This window comes from Falco rusticolus, chromosome 5 (assembly GCF_015220075.1).
Source record: "Falco rusticolus isolate bFalRus1 chromosome 5, bFalRus1.pri, whole genome shotgun sequence".
In the NCBI taxonomy this organism is placed as follows: Eukaryota; Metazoa; Chordata; class Aves; order Falconiformes; family Falconidae; genus Falco; species Falco rusticolus.
In genome coordinates this window covers 75,500,641-75,518,368 of record NC_051191.1, presented here as the reverse complement: position 1 = coordinate 75,518,368, position 17,728 = coordinate 75,500,641, and the positions used below count along the sequence as shown (strand labels likewise).

Sequence of the window (17,728 nt, the reverse complement as noted above, 5' to 3'; positions counted from 1 at the left end):
CTGGAAACTCTCCGCACGCCAGTCCTGGTGTAGTCTGTTGGAGAATGTTTGCGCACTTGGCGTTGTGGGTTTTGTTGTTGTGGGGTTTAGGGGTTTTGTTTGGGTGGCTTTTTGTTTTTAATTGAAGCTGGTTCACCACTGTTGCCCTTCTCTGAACATTTTCATGTTCTAATATACCATTTTTGAGCAGAGGGACAGAACTGCAGCCCTACATGAGGTCTGGGTCAACCTTAGGTTTTACGCAGAGGAATACAGCTACTGTCTGGTTTGCTCGTTATTTTTCTCCTAACAGGAGAAAAGGGTCAACCCTTAAAAACACCTGCACCACTTTGACTGTTAATGAGCATTGGGACCATACTGTTAGAGGGTTTGGGAAGGATAGTCCCCCTCTTCCAAGGGATTAGCTGGCTGCAGACCAGGGCAGCTCCCTGGCAGGAGCAATTCGAGGAAAGGCTGGGAGAAACCTCATCTCATCCCCACACGGCAAATACAAGTTGAAGGGGATTCCTATTTCTAGGCACCTCAGCCTGTAATTTTGGACTGGTCAGAGACAGACCAGCTCATGGGAGCTGGGAAGGAGCAGGGGGCTTAATTTTGAAGCAGTCCTTGGAACTGTTTTTGAAAAAGTTTCTTATATGTGCCTGCATATGTAGGACTCTCATCTGTTGAGTGGGTAGGAAATAAACATAACTGAGCATGGGGAATGTAATCATTTGGACCTTGTCAACATTAGGAATATTCACCACCTGGGAGTCAGAGATTTCTTTCTCTCCCTCTTTTCCCCATGTTTAAGGCCAGCTGGTTTTGGGTAGACTGGACAGCAAATATGAGGCAGAGGCTGGAAGCTAACTCCTCAAAATGCAGTGCTGAAGGTGGTCAGTGGAGTGGAGGAGAGATGGAGACACGTATCACAGAGTGCTTTTAGAGGATCTGCAGCAGTTACAAACACATGGTTTTGAATGATCATCAATAAATGCAAAAAAGTGCCACAAGCCAAATTATTTTCCGCTCCAAGTCATATCTGCTTCGCTCTTTCCCTGTCTCTAATCCAAGCCGTGACTAGCAATGTTTCCCTCTCCCAAATAACTGTCACACAAATATAACGTTAAGCCTGTCGAAGAGCAGTCACAGCTTGTCTATCTTGCCTGCCATCGCCCATCGCCCTCATCTAGGTTTGGAGCTGTTGTCTTACCTCCAATGCTCTTGCGAGGAAGTGCGGAGGCGAGGCTTTTGTGGATGTTGGAAATGGTATCGCTCTGCAGGTCTAGCAGTGAGGACCTGTGCTGCAGAGCTGGTGGGCTGCGGTGCAAACATCAGTGCCAGGGGTGCAATTGCCAGCAGTGGGTTTGTTCCATCTCACCGTGAAGGCCAAGCAATCAGGACTTCGGAGATATCAGTCTGGTTTTGGCCTCATCTGCCCCTTGATTTACATAGCTATGGAGTGAAAGTGGTCTCATACACATAGATTTGACAGGAAAAAAACCCCCTCACAAAACACTTTCTCAACATCAGGAAACACAAAATCATGTAGCTGGAGTTAAATTTACTCCTGTTTTGGAGACTGGAGACCTTCAGGTATCACAACACCCCTCAGGGGGATGATACTAAAAAATAAATTAGTAACCTCATTTTGCAGCAATTACTAGCTCTATCTTTGGGGAATTTTAGTTCAAGCCCTTCACAGTGGTGTTACAATGCATAATTATATGACTTGAGGTGCAGTTAGAGAGATGCAAATCATCTGGGTATGCTATCTCTCCATTTAATCAGTGGTTTGTTTGCCATTTGGGTACAGAAAATACTTTATTTAAAAATGAGTTGAATGTACTTCCAGTAAGGGCATCGGTGGGAAATAATGAAATGTGGCCGATTTTCCACTAGTCAAGAACATCCAAGAGCTCCCTGGTGTATTTCATTTACTCTGAGTTTTATGCAATGCACAGTCAGCTAATCCCACACACAGCACAAATGATACATGATCCCTCATGTTCTCTGTCTGTGGTGTTTCCCATTAATCTTTAGCTTCATTAGGAACACATACAGTGGCTTCTGTATTTGCTGGGTATTCCCCTTAATTTGAATCCTACTTTTCAGTTTGGGGGATATCTCTTTGCCGATAACGTTGTATGCTACTGATATGCTGGTATTTTTCTGGAAATAAGTGTAAGTATTGTGTAGCAAGTTTGTGGATTTTGGTGAGGAAACAAAAATTATCCCCTTTGCAGCCAGTAAACTGATGTGTGATGATGTAAAGAAATTTGTCAGCAGACAAGGCTGTGTATGCCCATGCACGTGGGTGTCTGGGATAGACCAGTGGGCACCACACCCAGATGAGCAACCTATACAAAAGCCCGTTGCAAATGGTAAGAATTCTTCTGCATTCCAGGGACCAAACAATACGTTCCCTTGACCACCAATTTTTCATTATTCTTTCCCAACCCTTACCTGAGGTTGTATGTAAAGGCTAAATTGCTGCCTGACCTCTTTGTGCAGCGTCCAGCACGCCAAGGTCCTAATGACTGACAAGGGCTTCAAGGTACTACAGGACTATTAAGAATAAATACCAATTATTACTTTGGCATCTGAAGAAAAGCAACAAGTTTCCTTTATCTGCATAGTAACCCATGATTTCTTTTTACAGGGAAGGGAGGGATGTGTGTACCTGGCAGTGCACTGTGAACACCAAAGTTCTCAAAGGCTGAGCCAACACTGCACCTCCCACACGATGGAGGTCGTTCCCCACCACGTGTATGACAGCCTTTCAGTAGGGTTTGCTACTTCATAATATAAACTCTTGGAATTTAAGCATCAAAAAAAAGTATCATACTTCCATGCTAGCTGTAAAAATCAAAATGAAAACTTGTAATACAAAATAAACCACAGCAATCACGGCACTTCTCCTGTGGTTCTGCACCATGTACGTAACTTGTTGGGGGAATGTTTACTGTGGAGGAGCATCCTGTCCCTGACCCAACGCCGCCTGCTCCCTCGGGGCCGTCTGCCCCTGATTCTGCAGGATTTCTGCGCATTTATTTTGATGATTAGATATTGCAGTGGTACGATCTGTGGTAAGAACACTGTTAATTTGAGTTTGTCTGTAGAGAACTACACCAGTCAGTCAAATCTGTGTTCTCTCAGAGAAAGAGACGAGTTTAAAACAAAACATGCCCCTGCACCCCACATTGTATCTCGGGGATTTAAAGTATGAGAGCCAGGTGATTTCCTAGTGCCAGGATTTCCTGGTTGTTCGAGTACTAATCTGGGACTTGAAGACAACACCGTTGTGCCTTGTTGCTGCCTTTGGAGACATCACGTAATGCTTTTTTCAATAGCATTTGAGATTCAGATAGGAACCTCTCAGACTTTTCAAATGTAGATAGGCAAGCTAAGCACGGTGTCTCATTGCCCTCTGCAAGTGCTTCAACAGCTCAGCTGGTTCACAAAATAAATCAATCTTCCCAAATGCTTGCTTCTCAGCGGCTAAATTCACAAATCTCTTCTCAGATATCTCAGTTCTTCCGTTCCTCACTTGTGCTGTTCCCTACTCCAGTAATACTTTGCTTTCTCACACAGAGGTTGTCAAGATATGTTCATTAATGTCATGTTTACGTACTGTGGGAATGGGGGATAAACCAGTTTTTCAGATGAGATAGCCAAGAGGAAACTTTTATCTATCAAAATACACTGATTCCCACTGCTGGGGGAGGGCTTCTTTTCTCCACTGCTTCCAAAATCCTCTCTGCTCCCTGATGTTTGTAGGTGGTGTGTGTGAGCCAGGAGCTGAAAAGGAGAAACAAAGGACATCAGTAAGCAGCAGCAGCAGGCAGACATCACCTCTCCCTGCCGCGGAAGGATGGAGTGGCCTTGCAGCTGTTGAAGAGAGTTGGGAAAGGAGGCAACAGGGATAATGGGTAGGAAGAGGTGAGCAAGGATCAAGGGAAAGCTTGGGGTGCAGTGGTGCTGCAGCTCAGTAGTGGCTCGGCAGCACACACTGGGAGGAGCGGTGGGTTCAACATGGTATCGGCATGCTGCAGAGACGTGGGTTTAGTTTTACTTTTTTTGTCTATCTGATTATTGTAGCAGAAATGGCACCGAGGATGAACCACGTCACCTGCCACCTTCACAGTCTTGCAGAGTGGTTCAGCAGTATCTTCGCTCTGCTCCATCCTGCTGTGTCCGTGGAAGCTGTTGCCTATTCCCCTTTTCCTTTATCAGACAGCTGCCGCAGGCGCAGTTCAGGGGATTTCTAGAAGCTCTGGTTGGCACAGGAAGTATGTTTTTCTCCTAGATGTCAGATAACATATTGTACTGCCATGAGAAAATGGATAGAAATTGGCAGTTATTTCCTTTCGGGGATTTTTTTCCTCTTTACACTCTCATTTTCTCACTAAAATGTTGTATCTCTAGTAAATCTATGGGTGGATCTCCATCCAGCCTGTGCCCTGATACGATCCAGCCCTGCTCCATATCTATCTTGTGAGCACGTTCTTAGAACTTGCAGCTATTGAATAACAAATATGGAACAATATCGCCTCTGCTTGTGTATTTATGTCCCTGCCACTGGAAAGATAGCAGTTCCCACAGGTGGGGCCACGGTTGTGAAACAGAGGTGCTAATTGTGCTGATGTCAGATAGCAGGCTTGACTTTTATGTTTCCCATCTGTTTTCCACCACCAGTTTAATGTTACTGCAGTGCACCGAGGAGATAATGCTAAGCGTGGTGCTAAATGTATCCATATGCATTTTAAAATTTTGTTCTTATTACCTAATTCCAACAGTTAACAATACGCTTTTCTTCTGTGCCTTTTAAACTAAAGCCCATTTCACTAGCAGAATAACTGATCTGTTGCTAACTTTTCTTTTTTCAGAGTGACAAAATGGAAATGATGGGTAACGATTCTGCTTTTTTATGCACTCCTTTGCAGCTGGCTACAGATTAGTTAAAATCTAATTTCCTAAACATGTCCTTATTTCGAAGATTAACTACTACTAAGACGCAAAGCATCTTGCAAGAGCTGCTGAGAAACAGGAGGTTATTTCACTGATTTAGTTTTATAGCATTGAAACAGGGATTTCTTTAAGTATGCACATCACTTATCTATTTAAATATTATGATGCTAGAGGATATGAAATCGCACATTTCAGCTTTCCAGGATTCAGCTGTGCTATGTTAACTTTTAAAGTATTTAAGACACCCAAATGAGGAACATATTTAAAAAAACCCAAACAACCCAAACAAAAAAAAAAACCCCAACAAACCCAAACAGCTCCTCAGGGAAAAGGCATGAACTTACTGCAGACTTTTTTGCTCTCATCTGTTTTGTGACTCATGACTTACATCATTAGTACAATGTCAAATATTGACGTGTGGTGGGGGACAAAGGTAAATGGGCAAGGCATTCCTAAATGAAAAAGGAGTTGAGGCATTTCCATGTGATTAGTATGTAGGGGTTTTTTGTTTTGTTTTGTTTTTGTTTAAGTTCCAGGTAAATTTAGTAGTTCGGGAATCAACATGCTTTTAGACAAATTTTTCCCTTCAATCTACTGTATCCTGGACTGGTAGGAAGAGAGAAACACCAGTGTGGGGATCCAAATGTGCAGTAGTGTTTTGATGATGTCTGTAATTTCATATTATTTCTTTAAAAAAAAACCTGTTTCTAATTAATCCATTCTTATTGAAGCTCTTATTTCCTGGGCACAATGGGTCTGAGATGACAGAAATCCATTGAGAACATCTCCCATATAGGGCACTTCCTTCATGTAGGTATGAAATCAGTTTGAAATATTGGTAGTGTGAACCTCCAATCTTGGTCTGGATTTGTCCTCAAAGACATTTTCTGCCTACTTGGAATCCCAGCCCCATCCCTTTGTTATGCTAACTAAATCACTCCATAATGACCTGGAAAGTAATCCTTGTTTGGGACAGGTAAAAGCAGAAGAGACTTTGGATGGATCCAATCCAGGTGCACCAATGCTGATCAACGGTGAGGACATGGTGGACTGAGACTGTCAAAGAGGGTTTCTTGTACCTCCCTATCAAATAATTTGCTAGACACAGTAATCGACAGAAAAAAAACCCCAAAAATCCTTCCCGATGTCTAATTTTTCCTTCCCAACACATTTCTGAGAAACATCAGGTAGCTGATGGTATGCTTTTAGAGAGGGGTGAGGGAGAGGAGTTATTTCTTTAACTGGGCTTTATTGCCTCCCTAAATGACCTCTCTGGAAATGCCAACCACTTCAAAGCCTGTTGACTTGTGTTCACCTTCCCAGCATGTTATTTCCAGTTTATTTCACGCATCTGAAAGCTAGAATAGGCCTAAGGTGAAGATCTGTGGCCCCTGCCTGGTATCCTGGTATCCACCTTGGAGGCGTCCCACCAGCAGGTATTCCCACCGTTCAGAAAGGGCAGGGAGCTTCATCCTGAAGTTAGAAACACTACTGTGGCCTCAGAAGAACCGGCTTGGTGACAGCTACCCGAGCAAAACTAATCGCAATTTTCTTTCTCCTCTGGTAATTTTTAACATGGTCAAAAAAAAAAAAAAATAGGTTGGCACAGCCTTTTTTTTTTCCTTTAAAGAGTCATATGGCCAGTATGCTAGTGAAAGGTGATGTTTCCTGAAAAAAAATAGGATTTAATTTTAAAAAAGCATTTCAATAAGAAAGAAAATTGTTGATCAGAAAAAAACCAAATGCACAAGGCTTTTTAAGCAGTCCTAAAGTGCAAAACTTCCGCAGGTTTGAAACACCTTTCTTAATGCCCTGCATGACAAAATTAAGAAAGGTAGGGAGGTATTCCTCAGGTACGCTTCTCAAGGTCCATGGCTGCAATTAAATTGCAACTATACTCCAATTACAGACATTTCTCACTTTGTAAATTGTTAGTTGTATTTTTTAGGAATAATAACTATTGCCGCTTTATTAGGCTTCTTACTAGAGCTGTTGTTTTTCTTAGACTTTACTGTGGAAATTTTTGCAAAAGTTTGTTGGTTTTTTTTACTCCAAAATTAAGATATTGAGTTTCAGTGAGATGTATCAATCAAAACATTCGTCATTGCTTGTATGATTTCACATATGATTATTTTAAAGAACTGCTGTATATTCACTATGCTGTATCCACACTGTAACCACTGCTACAGCTGGTCAGCTGGTAATGGTATTAATGAGAGAACTCAAAACACAATTGCTTTGTAATTACAGTCACCGTACCATAGAGGTCTGCTGATTCTTCTGTTGTATTAGGTCATGGTTAGGAATGGGCTAGGACTGAAATCGAAGCTATATTTTTTCATTCCCTTCTATGAAGGTGATTCACTTTTTTTTCCCCTGCATTTTTAGGTTTGAACCTTCTGAAGTCTCATGACAGCCAGCAAAAGAGAAAATTCAAACAAGGTATGTCTCTCTCTCCATTTTGTAGGGGAAAGGCTTCATTTTCAGGCAGCCAAGCAGAAAAGAAACCCCAGGAGACACTGCCTGATTAACAAGTCTGTGGGGGCTGGCAGTGAGTTCTGCAAGGTTGAAAGCAAACTTGGTGTAACCGTTGGCACTTGTTCCACATAGGAATAGTAAGTTCATTTTTGTGCGCTTCCTGATGCTTGTTCTGTGGTTGCGAGCTGATAGAAAGCAACGCTTCAACTTCCTGAATCCTCTAAATAAAGCATCCTTTCTATATGGATGTTGTCAGAGAAAGGCACATTGTACTTTCTGCTTTGGTCGAGTTTTCGTATTTGGCTCTTTGAATGAACAACTTTGGTCGTTAAACAGTTGGAAACTTATTTCAAAAGGCCTGAATGTATCACAAGGAAAAATATCTTCACTTGAATGGCTTGAAGCTGCTCTCAGTAGTTTATTTACATAGCTGTTGTATTGTGCCATGGTTTGAATGGCATCTAAGCTTCCTCTTTAATCTAAATTCCTTTTGCTTAAATGATTAATTAACAAATAACTTCAGCTTTCATTATGCCTGTTTGTTTCTTTCAAGAGATTATTATAGCAAACCAGGGATTATTTAAATACTTGAATGAATATGTATATTAGCTCCTGTAAATTCAGCTGTGGCCAACAGCAAGTCTGCTAGCCCCTGCTCGTGCACGCACACCATGACGTGCACGAGTGTGCCAGGATAGTGATAGTGCAATGCTCATACCCATGCTCTAGTGAAACCCCCAAAAGGTCACTTGTGAGAGCTGCTTATTTTCAGGGACACCTCTAATGCTGAGAAAAATGTGTTTCCCTCCAGTAGAAAGACCTTTATAAAACTAGGTGTTAGGAATTTAGCTAGAATTACCTGTTCCTACTAAGCCAGGTTGAACAAAGTGGGTAGGTCAGAACTGAATGCTCCATATTCTGGTTTTCTCATACTCAGTCAAATGATGATGCTTATTTTGCATGATTCACTACACTTCTGTTTTATTAGGTTACTAAGTCATATTTATCTCTGTCAGGCCCCTTTTCCCCCAAGGTATTCTATTGAGGTTTTGGTTGTTTTTTTTTAACCAGATGCTTAGTATTTTGTATGGCACCAATACCAAAATATTGTTTAAAACATCAGTAAAGAGTTAACTCCCACAACAAGAAGAAAGGCAAAATTAGTCCCCATAGCTAGCTATCTATCAAGAAATCATCTACCACTCTAACATTTGCTATAGGCAAAATAAAACAAAGCACTACCAGAATAAATCAATTCTTGTGTGCGGGTATTGTCAAAATAAGCTGTTCCGGCGCTCTCTGATCCAACTTGCACGCCAAGTAATGCTGTCTTTTGTGCATCCAAGTGTTTTGAAATGCCATTGTGCTCAAGGAAGAGCTAGGCTGCCTCAAGTATTAATATCCAGAAGGTAATGGGTGTCTCCAGCTTGTTGCGTGGGAAACTTCATTACGTGCGTTTAAAAGCCAGGCCTTCCTCAAGTAAACTGTTAATCGTGCATTGCTTGCGATAAGTATATTAAAAATATTCCTAAATATCAAAATGTCTGGAATGATCTGATCTTTTTTTTTTTTTTCTTTTTTTTTTTTTTAGAATTAGGAAGATGAGAAACAAACCCAAGGCTTTGAGTCCAAGCTTTCATATACTTGCATGCTAGAGCTCTGGGGTGCCTGCCTGGGTTTTGGCCTGGTCCCATCTATCTCTATTGTATTAAAACAGTTAAAGGCATTCTTCTTTTCTTCCTTTTCCCCTGCAGCTGGAAAGCACTATCCTCTGCTTTCGTGAAAACAAACATCAATGCTGCCCGTTGTATAAGCCTCTAACTGGTCCAGTTTGCTTTCACTGAAGTGGCCTATATATCTCTAACTTCACACAGGCAGTAGCTTGTGTAGGTGTGGGATTAAAGTCTTTCCAATCAGACAATTTTCAAATCCATACAAAAGTCAACTTCTGTCAGGAGACTCCCCTGTTTAGACAAGATGAGCAGGAAAATCAGACATCTTCCTAAGGGGTGGGAAAGGACCAAGAAAACGATGTTGTTGGCCTATTTACTTGGTGAGTTCTTTGAATCTGAGGTAATTTTAATATTGTGCATTTTAACATCTAAAGTGGATGCTCGATGCTGCAATGGGGTGTGTCTATTCACCTCTCTGTGGATAAACTGCTTTTCTCTGCCTCAGCACCAGAACGAACATCAAAATCTAGGACATAGAGATCACAGTAAAATTGCCCTGTATTAAAATACTGCAAAATTATACAGAGATCTATTTTTAGAAAACCACTGCAAACATTAGTAGAAATATTTTCTTCTCTGAAAATAAGTAATAGACCAGAAAGGAAAATTGAGTAAAAAAGACTCAGACTCATAGGATCACAGAATCATTTAGGTTGGAAAAGACCTTTAAGATCATCAAGTCCAACCATTAACCCAGCACTGCCAAGTCCGCCACCAAACCACGTCCCCTAAGCACCACATTTTGTTAGACACCTCCAGGGATGGTGACTCCACCACCTGCCCGGGCAGCCTGTTCCAGTGCTTGGAACTGACTTCTTCACTTTCACAATGTACAGAGTAGTACATGCACTGGGGCAGTCTGTCAGCACCAGCTGATGATTTCTGCATCTGGGTCCTGTTTCACAGCGCAGCCTGTATTCCTAGCTTTGGAACAAAAGATTACCAGATATAACTGATGGAAAACATACTCCAGTTATTGACTAAGCAGCCTCACCTTCACCCTGCAGCTAAGTGCAAGGTTAAAAATGGTAGTAAAAATATCTGTATTTATCAACCAATTTGGTTTATTTCTGCTCCAGATAAATGAAGCAATGTTCCATTACCATCTCTGACCATGCTTTATTTTTTTCTATCTAGACTTGTTATGACAAAATCTCTTTCATTTTAATTAAATTTTTCCAGATACTATCTTCATAAAGCTAGCACTCAGAGAGGCACAATCATTATTTTTAATAGAAGAGGGTTAATGCTTGTTGAAAACGCTAGAGGAGCATTCGTCACTACTCTTAAGTTTTCTGTGTGCAAGGAGAGGAACAGCAAGCGTTCCTCAGATCTGGCCTTCCAGGGTGATCTTCCTACCAATTTAAGACGTGGCCTACAAAAGTGGGTAAGTGCTTGCTTATTTTCAGCATGCTTCAATGAGATTGTAGGACTGTTTCAATGCGACAGGTTTAAAATGAAGCCTGACTGCCTTCAGGATTTGACCTTCACTTTTTTCACAAAAACGCTGATTCTGTACGACTCATTTCAGGTTAACAGCCATCGCTGCTCAGAACTGGGTTGAGATTTCCAGTTCATTTCATACATGTCACTAAAGAGCTATGGGGTGGTAACAGCTTTCAGCTGCTGGCGCGATCCAGCCTGAACCAAGATGAACAAGCCTAGAAATAAAGGAAAATGCAGCCTGTGCCTTGATTTCCTTGGGGGGGGGGGGGGGGGGGGGGGCGAGGGGAAGAGGCAGATGACTACAAGTGTAGGACTCCTGTCAGTTCAAACTTTACGACAGCAAGCAAATGCTAAAAAAGTGACCTGAATATAACCTTCCTGTAATGCCAAAACACGCAGGCCCCTTTCAGCAGCCCACACGCAGGCAGAGCTGCCAGGGGCGTAGCAGTCCTGCTTCCCTGCCGACAACCTACAGGGATGCCTGGGGTATCGAAGGACACTTCACATGTCCCCAGCAACCTATCTTTAGGCCACAGAGTTGAACCTTCCTGGCTGTGAATGGTCCCAAACGGGGGGTTGCACCCAGGCGTACAAAGGACAGGCAAATTTGCTGCTCAGCCAAATCCGGAAGACCATCCTCTGGAAAACTCCCACTGATCTAAGGCATGCCAGGATTTCATTTACTGCTGGGAAACATGAAACCTTCCTGGCTCAAGTATCTTAATTAGGCCATTAAAGCCTGGTATAAAATGACTGAGATAAACAGGGTCAGGAGGGCAAAGGATATTGTCATTGTACTGTAAAGCCCTTGCTGCTCAGCCTCGGGTTTGAGCTGCCCAGAACCATGTTTTTATGAAGTGAAACACCTGAGCCAAGTGCGCGGTGGCCCCGGCAGGGACCCCGGGTCAGTGCTCTTTGCTCAGCTGGCCTTGTGCTGCTCCCACTTTCAGTTTCTAAATCTGGCATGATGGCATTTAGTCCAACTTTGGGATTGAATATATACGTTTTGGGCAGTTTGCAACACCTCGTCTTTGGTTTTCCTATGCAGGGGCTGGTTCCAGAACAAGGGCTCTGGCACCTGCTTGCTTCATATCTTTTCCAGAAATGTTTTAGCAATTGTGGTTACTCCAGGAGACCGAATTGAAAGAATTTGGTAGTATCAGACCTAGAGCCTGTGTATGTACGCGTACATAAGCAGAATGCAAGTGCAGATCTTTGGTGGTGTCTTTGTATCCTAGTACGTACAATAAAGAGACAAATGCAAAATATTCACCATAAAAAAGCAAAAGAGAGAACTCCAGAACAGCGTAAAAATCTAGATGGCAAAACTTCTTTTCACTTTCAAAAGTCAGCATATCTGATATCAAGGATTTATGCTCTGGAGAAGTGAGGTAAGGCTGCAAGCTGTATATGTGGGAAATTAAATGCAAGTGTGAACCCCTCAGTGTATTACTTGTGTCCAGCAGCCTGTGCATTCCTGCAGCCAGATTTATATTCCTACCATTTGAGAGTCAGTATTTGATCAGGCTGGTAGACCTCCTGGGTTGAGTTGTTTGTTCGTTTCTTTTTTTTTTTTTCTCCTTTTTTTTTCTTTTTAATCCAAACAACCTGTTGGAAAAATATGTGGGGTAACCAGTACTACTGCTAAGTTTGCCTGCCATTTGGAGAGTAGGTAAAATATAGCTGAAAAATGAGAAAGTTGGTAGAAGTACTTGATTCTTAAGACCCTTGCGGGAAATGGCGTTGCTGTTTAAAGCAGCCTTTGGGCAGGCGGGGGTCCGGGGTGTGTGTGCCCCCTCCTTCCGCGGCGGGGAGGTTGTGCAAAACGCTCACGAGCGTGAGGGTGGTTGGTTTTGTGAAATGGGTGGCAGTGCTCCCAGAGAAGCGTGTGCTGCGGGAATTCCTGCACAGGATTGCAGCACGGTTAGCTTCGGATTTACAGGGGGAAAAAAAAACCAAAAACAAACGGATTTGTGGTCCCTGAAGTTTGTAAGCCTAGCGGAGAGGGTGGCACGGGCTGGCGGTTCGGCTGAGCACACCGCTCCGCGGCCCCCTGGCAGAGGCGGCGAAGGGCCGCTGTCCCACCCGCCGCCTCGGCTTCTCCGCCCCAGGGCGGCCGGCTGCCCCGCAGCGCAGGGCACGGCCGAGCAGTTCCGCGGGTCCCCCGAGCCCCGCTCCCGGCCCGGCGCCCCTCCGGGGGTTACGACCCCCTGCCCGGGGGCGGCAGCGGCCGCGGCGGGGCGGGGCGGGGCGCTCCCGGGAGGCGGGGGCGGGCGGAGGCGCGGGAGGCGGCGCGGCGGCCCGGGCCGAGCCCAGCCGTGGCGGGCCCGGAGGGCAGCGGCGCCGCGCTCATGTCAGCCCGCGCCCGCCGCCGCGCCGCGCCGCAGGGGCCGCGCTGAGCGCCCGGCCCGCCCCCGCCCCGCCGCGCCTCTTCGGCCGCCCCCCGGATCGGTTTTATTTCGCTTTTTTATTTTCGATCGGGTTTATTTCCCTTTTTTTAATTATTACCTTTTTTTCGAAGGGGAGGAGCGCGAAATCCAACTAAAAATGAGCCAAAATGTCTGAGAAAATGTCCAGCTTTCTGTACATCGGGGACATCGTGTCCCTGTACGCCGAGGGCTCTGTCAACGGGTTCATCAGCACGCTGGGGTGAGTGCGGGGCCGGGCCGGGCCGTGCCCGCGGCGGGGCGGCGACCCGCGGGCTGCGGCCGGCGGTGGCGGCGGGGAGAGGAAAGTCGGAAGTGATGAGCGGGGCGAGGGAGGAACGGGAGAAGTTGTCGCACAGGCCCGGGGCGCGGGGCCCGGCCGGCGGCGGCACCGGCGGGGCGGAGCGGGGCGGAGCGGGCGGGCGGCGGTGCCCGGTGGCGGCGGCTCGGCGGGGGCTGCCCGCGCTCCCCGCCCCCCGCTCGGCGCGCGCCGCGGCTGCAGCTCCGGGCCAGCCCGGACCGGAGTACCCGGCGTCTGCCAGCACCAGCACCCGCTCTGGGGGAGTAACCTGTGCTGCACCCGAATGCGGCCACACAGTCATCACTTATAGCGAACTCCTCCGGGGTTTTTATTTTATTTTATTTGGATTTTTGAGATTTTGGGGCGAGGTGTGTATTTTACTGCACGTCTAAGAATTTTTGTTGAAGTCGTGAAATACAAAACCTTTGCTTTCTTGCTCAGCGTCGTAATCGACTCGTTAAATGTGCGTCCCTTTACTTCTGGTTTGTGCTTGCCTGAGGTTTTATCTGTGGTTGTTAATGATCAGATATTTATAATCAGGTATTTAATCTCTTGGGGATGCTTTTTCCACAAGCACATCTTTCAGCTTGGGGGGTGAAAAGATGTAGTTCAGCTGTGGCGATTTCACTGAGCTACTTCTGCTTGCTTGAGCTTTTCATTAACCTTGGCCACTTTAAATCACCGTTCTGGAAGCCAGGACAGAAACCCACAGTGACTGACAACAGAAATACATCCATGTTCTTCTTTAAACCGTCAGGTAGTTTGGTGGTTGTGGCATGTCCCCAGGGTGCAGTGGTTCCCCCTCACGTCTGCAGGACAGCTGCAGAGTTTCGGTGGCGGTGGCATGCCCAAAGTAAGCGTGTCCGTGTGTCCTTAAACCTTTGTCAACGGGAACCTCTCCTGCACTGTGTGCACTGTAGCGATCCGATTGACAAGGCAGCTCAAACACGAGTTAGGTATCGGCGTCATTTGCTGCTTAAACATTAGCGGTACCTTCTGAATAATGAGTTAAACTTGCCGAGGCTGATCCGCTGCTAATTAATGTGTGCCTGGGTATCGCTCCTGTATGTCGTATTAAGCTCCGGGTGTCCTGAGATCTCTTCGGGGGGGGACTGTAGGGCGAAGTAATGACAGTATTAAAATACAAACGATGAATGTCCAAGTTATTTAGTGTGGTACTGTTACTGGAAAAGAGCTGGTGTTGAAGGTCGTTTGTATTTTTCAATCTTATTATTACTTCCTATCCTTGCGGTCCACTCATTTCATCTGTTGGGAAGTGTTTTTCCATGCTTAGTTCCTCTATTTGTTCCTCTAAGTTTGTGCCTTCTCTATCTGTGACTCTGTTCTGTCTCACATCTCCTTTTGTTTTGCTTACTCTTGTAATTTTAAATCCTGTCTGAAAACATTTGCTTTCTGCAACTGTTAATCACTGGATATTGTTTCTTATTCTTGTAACCCCAGTATTGATTTTTTGTTGGCATAGTTTGTTGTTCTTGTCTCATTGCTCTGTTCTTTTATCTGGGGGAAGCTAAATTTGCCGTAGTTTTACTTTTCATTTTGTTGAGAAATGTTCCTCTTTCTGAGAACACCTGCATGTCTACAGTCGTAGATGCTTCTGCTGTGACTGGTGCTTGTACAACCGCCTGTGACATGAACACTGGCACTCCTGTGTCGCAGTCTTCATGCTGCTGATCCTCCCCTCATCCCTTGGAGTTAGGGCAGGACATTTACCTCCAGTTTTAGAGACGGGAAGCCAAGATCAAAGCTCGCCTAAGGCATATGGGAACTCTTTACCAGAAGAAATAATTGAACTCAAGCCAACCCTAACTAACAGATTATCCAGGTTCTGTTTTTAGGCAGCTATCCCAGCTCAAGAAAACTACCTGGGATGAGACAGGACTCCTGTCTGCATCTCTCCTTCAGCAGCAGGCCAGGAGTTCAAAAATGCTGATGTAGCTCTGTTAGCTTTTCAATACAGCTTTTTTTGTGCCGTGCTCCCTGGCATGGTAAAGGCAGCCACAGAGCCAGGAGTATGGAGTTAAGGAGCTGAAGGCCTGAAGGACATGTGAAGTCACCAGTGGAAAACTCCTATGTCTGCTAAATGGGAATACCGATCCCTTTGCTGGTGGTACAAGTGCTTGGACTGAAATTTAAAGTTGTGATGCCAAGTCGTGGTAGCTGTGCCAGCTATTGCAATTACTGCCTTTGGACCGGTTACAGCAACACAAGAGGCAGAAAAAACAACTCTACGTTCAGGGAAAAAGTTTGCCCAGCCGCACATTTGGTGTGCAACCATTGCTAAATTCCTGCACCTCCTGCATTCCTGCAGGTCCTCTGTTTGCAGATGTCTGAAAAGAGGTGGCCTCGTCTTCCAGAGGTGCCTCTTCTTGGTGGAGACAAAATGGGGTGGGAGCGGGAATGATTGCTTGTTTGCTTCATTTGACTGACGCAGGTCCTTGTTTTATTGCTCTTTATTGCCTGTGTTGCTCAGGAAAGGTGCTGGGCAAACTAGCTTGTTGCTTACACTGTTGAGTCCATCGGGTCGTGTCATGCGGTTGCAAGAACTCGAAATCCAGCTCAGATCTAGTGACTCTGCAGCAGGGAGAGAGTCCTGTTTATTTTAAGCTGTCTGAGGCTAATTGTTTCTTAAACAAAGCGTGAGCGAGGCCATTCTATAAATAAGATAAAATAGTACACAGCACCTCTCCAAGCGGGGGAGGTCACGTCAGCAGACCTTACTCTTGAAGACTTGAACCAGCTCAATGGGTGAGTTTTGAGGGAGATTTCTAAGGAAAGACTGTTTGATGCATTTTAGAGTATTTTTTGCTCACTTGCTAGTGCAGAAATTTTCATGTGCTCAGTTTCCCCAGGAAAATTAAAGCAGAGAGGAAGATGCAGCTGAGCTATTCAGTTCAAGTATATGGTCAGGTTAATATCTACTATAACCTGTGTGTGGAAATCTTCCTTAGTGCAGTTTAGGAGGTCCTAACCTCCTTGTTTAGGAGATGGGGGATCCATTCTCCTTGGCCTTGTGTCCAGATGAGCATGCTGAGTGGTGCTAGGTGAAGGCAGGAGTGCCTTTCCACACCTCCCCCTACAAAAAGGGTTTGAGAATCAAAAGAGAACAATGAGATTTTGTAAATGGGACCCAAAAGGTTGGGGCACTGCTCTGAGCTGGAAGAAACCTGTGCTCCTGTCCTTGTCTCTGAACTGTTTCTTTGCTGTAGGCAGCTGTTGGATGTGAGCATGAGGGCTCTGCTTTCATATTTGATCCCTCTTAGTCAGAAGAGGAAACCGAACCTCTCTTCCGCATCTGGGTTAGCGCTGTAGCGTGGGATGGGGGCAGGGAAGTTGGGTAGCACTGCTCCGAATTCTTCCTCCTGTATCCATATTTTAAAAGAGAGAGGTTGTGCTCAGTTTTCGGAAGAAGAGGTATAACCACCTGTCTCCAGGAGGATGTTCCAGGCTATGGATCCCAAGTGGAGAAGGGCACCTTTGGGTAATGGTGCAGGAGAGGGCTTTAGGGCTCAGCATTCTCTGTTGGCAACTGCAGGTCTTTGGGTGCTTGAGGTGCTGAGAGTCCCAGCAATCCTCTGCTCTTTTTTTTCTGCTTGGCTTTGGGCTTATTCTGGGTTTGGATGCTGCTCTGAGGTGCTGATGATGTGTCATCTGGCTTTTCCAGTCTCAAGGCTGAGAAAAGGAAACATTTGGGAAAAGGGATTTATATCCATGGGTAGTGCTTTCTGCCATTTCAAGATATATTCGGTACTGGATTGTTGAACTGTACTGATGATGTATGTTTCTACCCATTTTTTAGCTTTTAATGCGTTTTAGTTTCTGCACAGTTGGAGGCTTTATGTCCCACAAGAGGTATGTGGCAGAGGTAGGCAAGGAATGTAGGTATCTTCAGTTGTCCTAGACCAGTGTCTGAACCTTGAGACCACCTTCCCCAATATTTTTGCTGTAAATGTTGGCAGTGATGTATGCTGGCAATTTGAGCTGCTAGTAATCACCTATCGGTACAGTGAGGGGAAAAAGAGTATTCTTGATTGGAGAGGCAGAAAAAAAGTACATAATGACAACGGCCATCATCAGCTGTAGGAAGATTTGACGATGAGCCTGTTAGTCACCATCAGTAGCTGCATTCCTGTCTTACCTCCATAAATGCACTTCTGTGCCATAGCAAGCAGGAAACCTCATGGAACGTAACTGGTGAAGCGTGCAGCAGGAGCTGCCTGCTAGGGAATATATGACCAAGGGTGATGACGGATGCTGAGACTTATTTCTAATTAGCAGTAGAAAGTGTGCTGAAGAGTGTTTGAACTTGTTTTCTTGAGTTTAATGTTGATTTTTCTTGAACAGCTTCTCTTAATTTGTAGAAGCGTTTGCTAAAA

General features: G+C 44.9%; 1 protein-coding gene and 1 long non-coding RNA gene across 2 annotated transcripts in view; one reads left to right on the top strand and one right to left on the bottom strand.

Moving 5' to 3' along the window:
* Nucleotides 1–1,746: 1,746 nt before the first annotated feature.
* On the bottom strand, nucleotides 1,747–13,229 carry LOC119148026. Its single transcript, XR_005104273.1, has 2 exons — nucleotides 13,116–13,229; nucleotides 1,747–3,780 (listed from the first exon to the last, which is right to left on the bottom strand). It is a non-coding gene; the product is annotated as an uncharacterized LOC119148026 (long non-coding RNA).
* Nucleotides 13,138–17,728, top strand: part of ITPR2 (inositol 1,4,5-trisphosphate receptor type 2) — a 268,073-nt gene continuing 263,482 nt past the window's right edge. Inside the window, 1 exon segment of the mRNA XM_037387540.1 lies at nucleotides 13,138–13,256. Within this exon segment, the coding sequence (XP_037243437.1) occupies nucleotides 13,165–13,256 (92 nt within the window). The 5' untranslated portion in view covers nucleotides 13,138–13,164.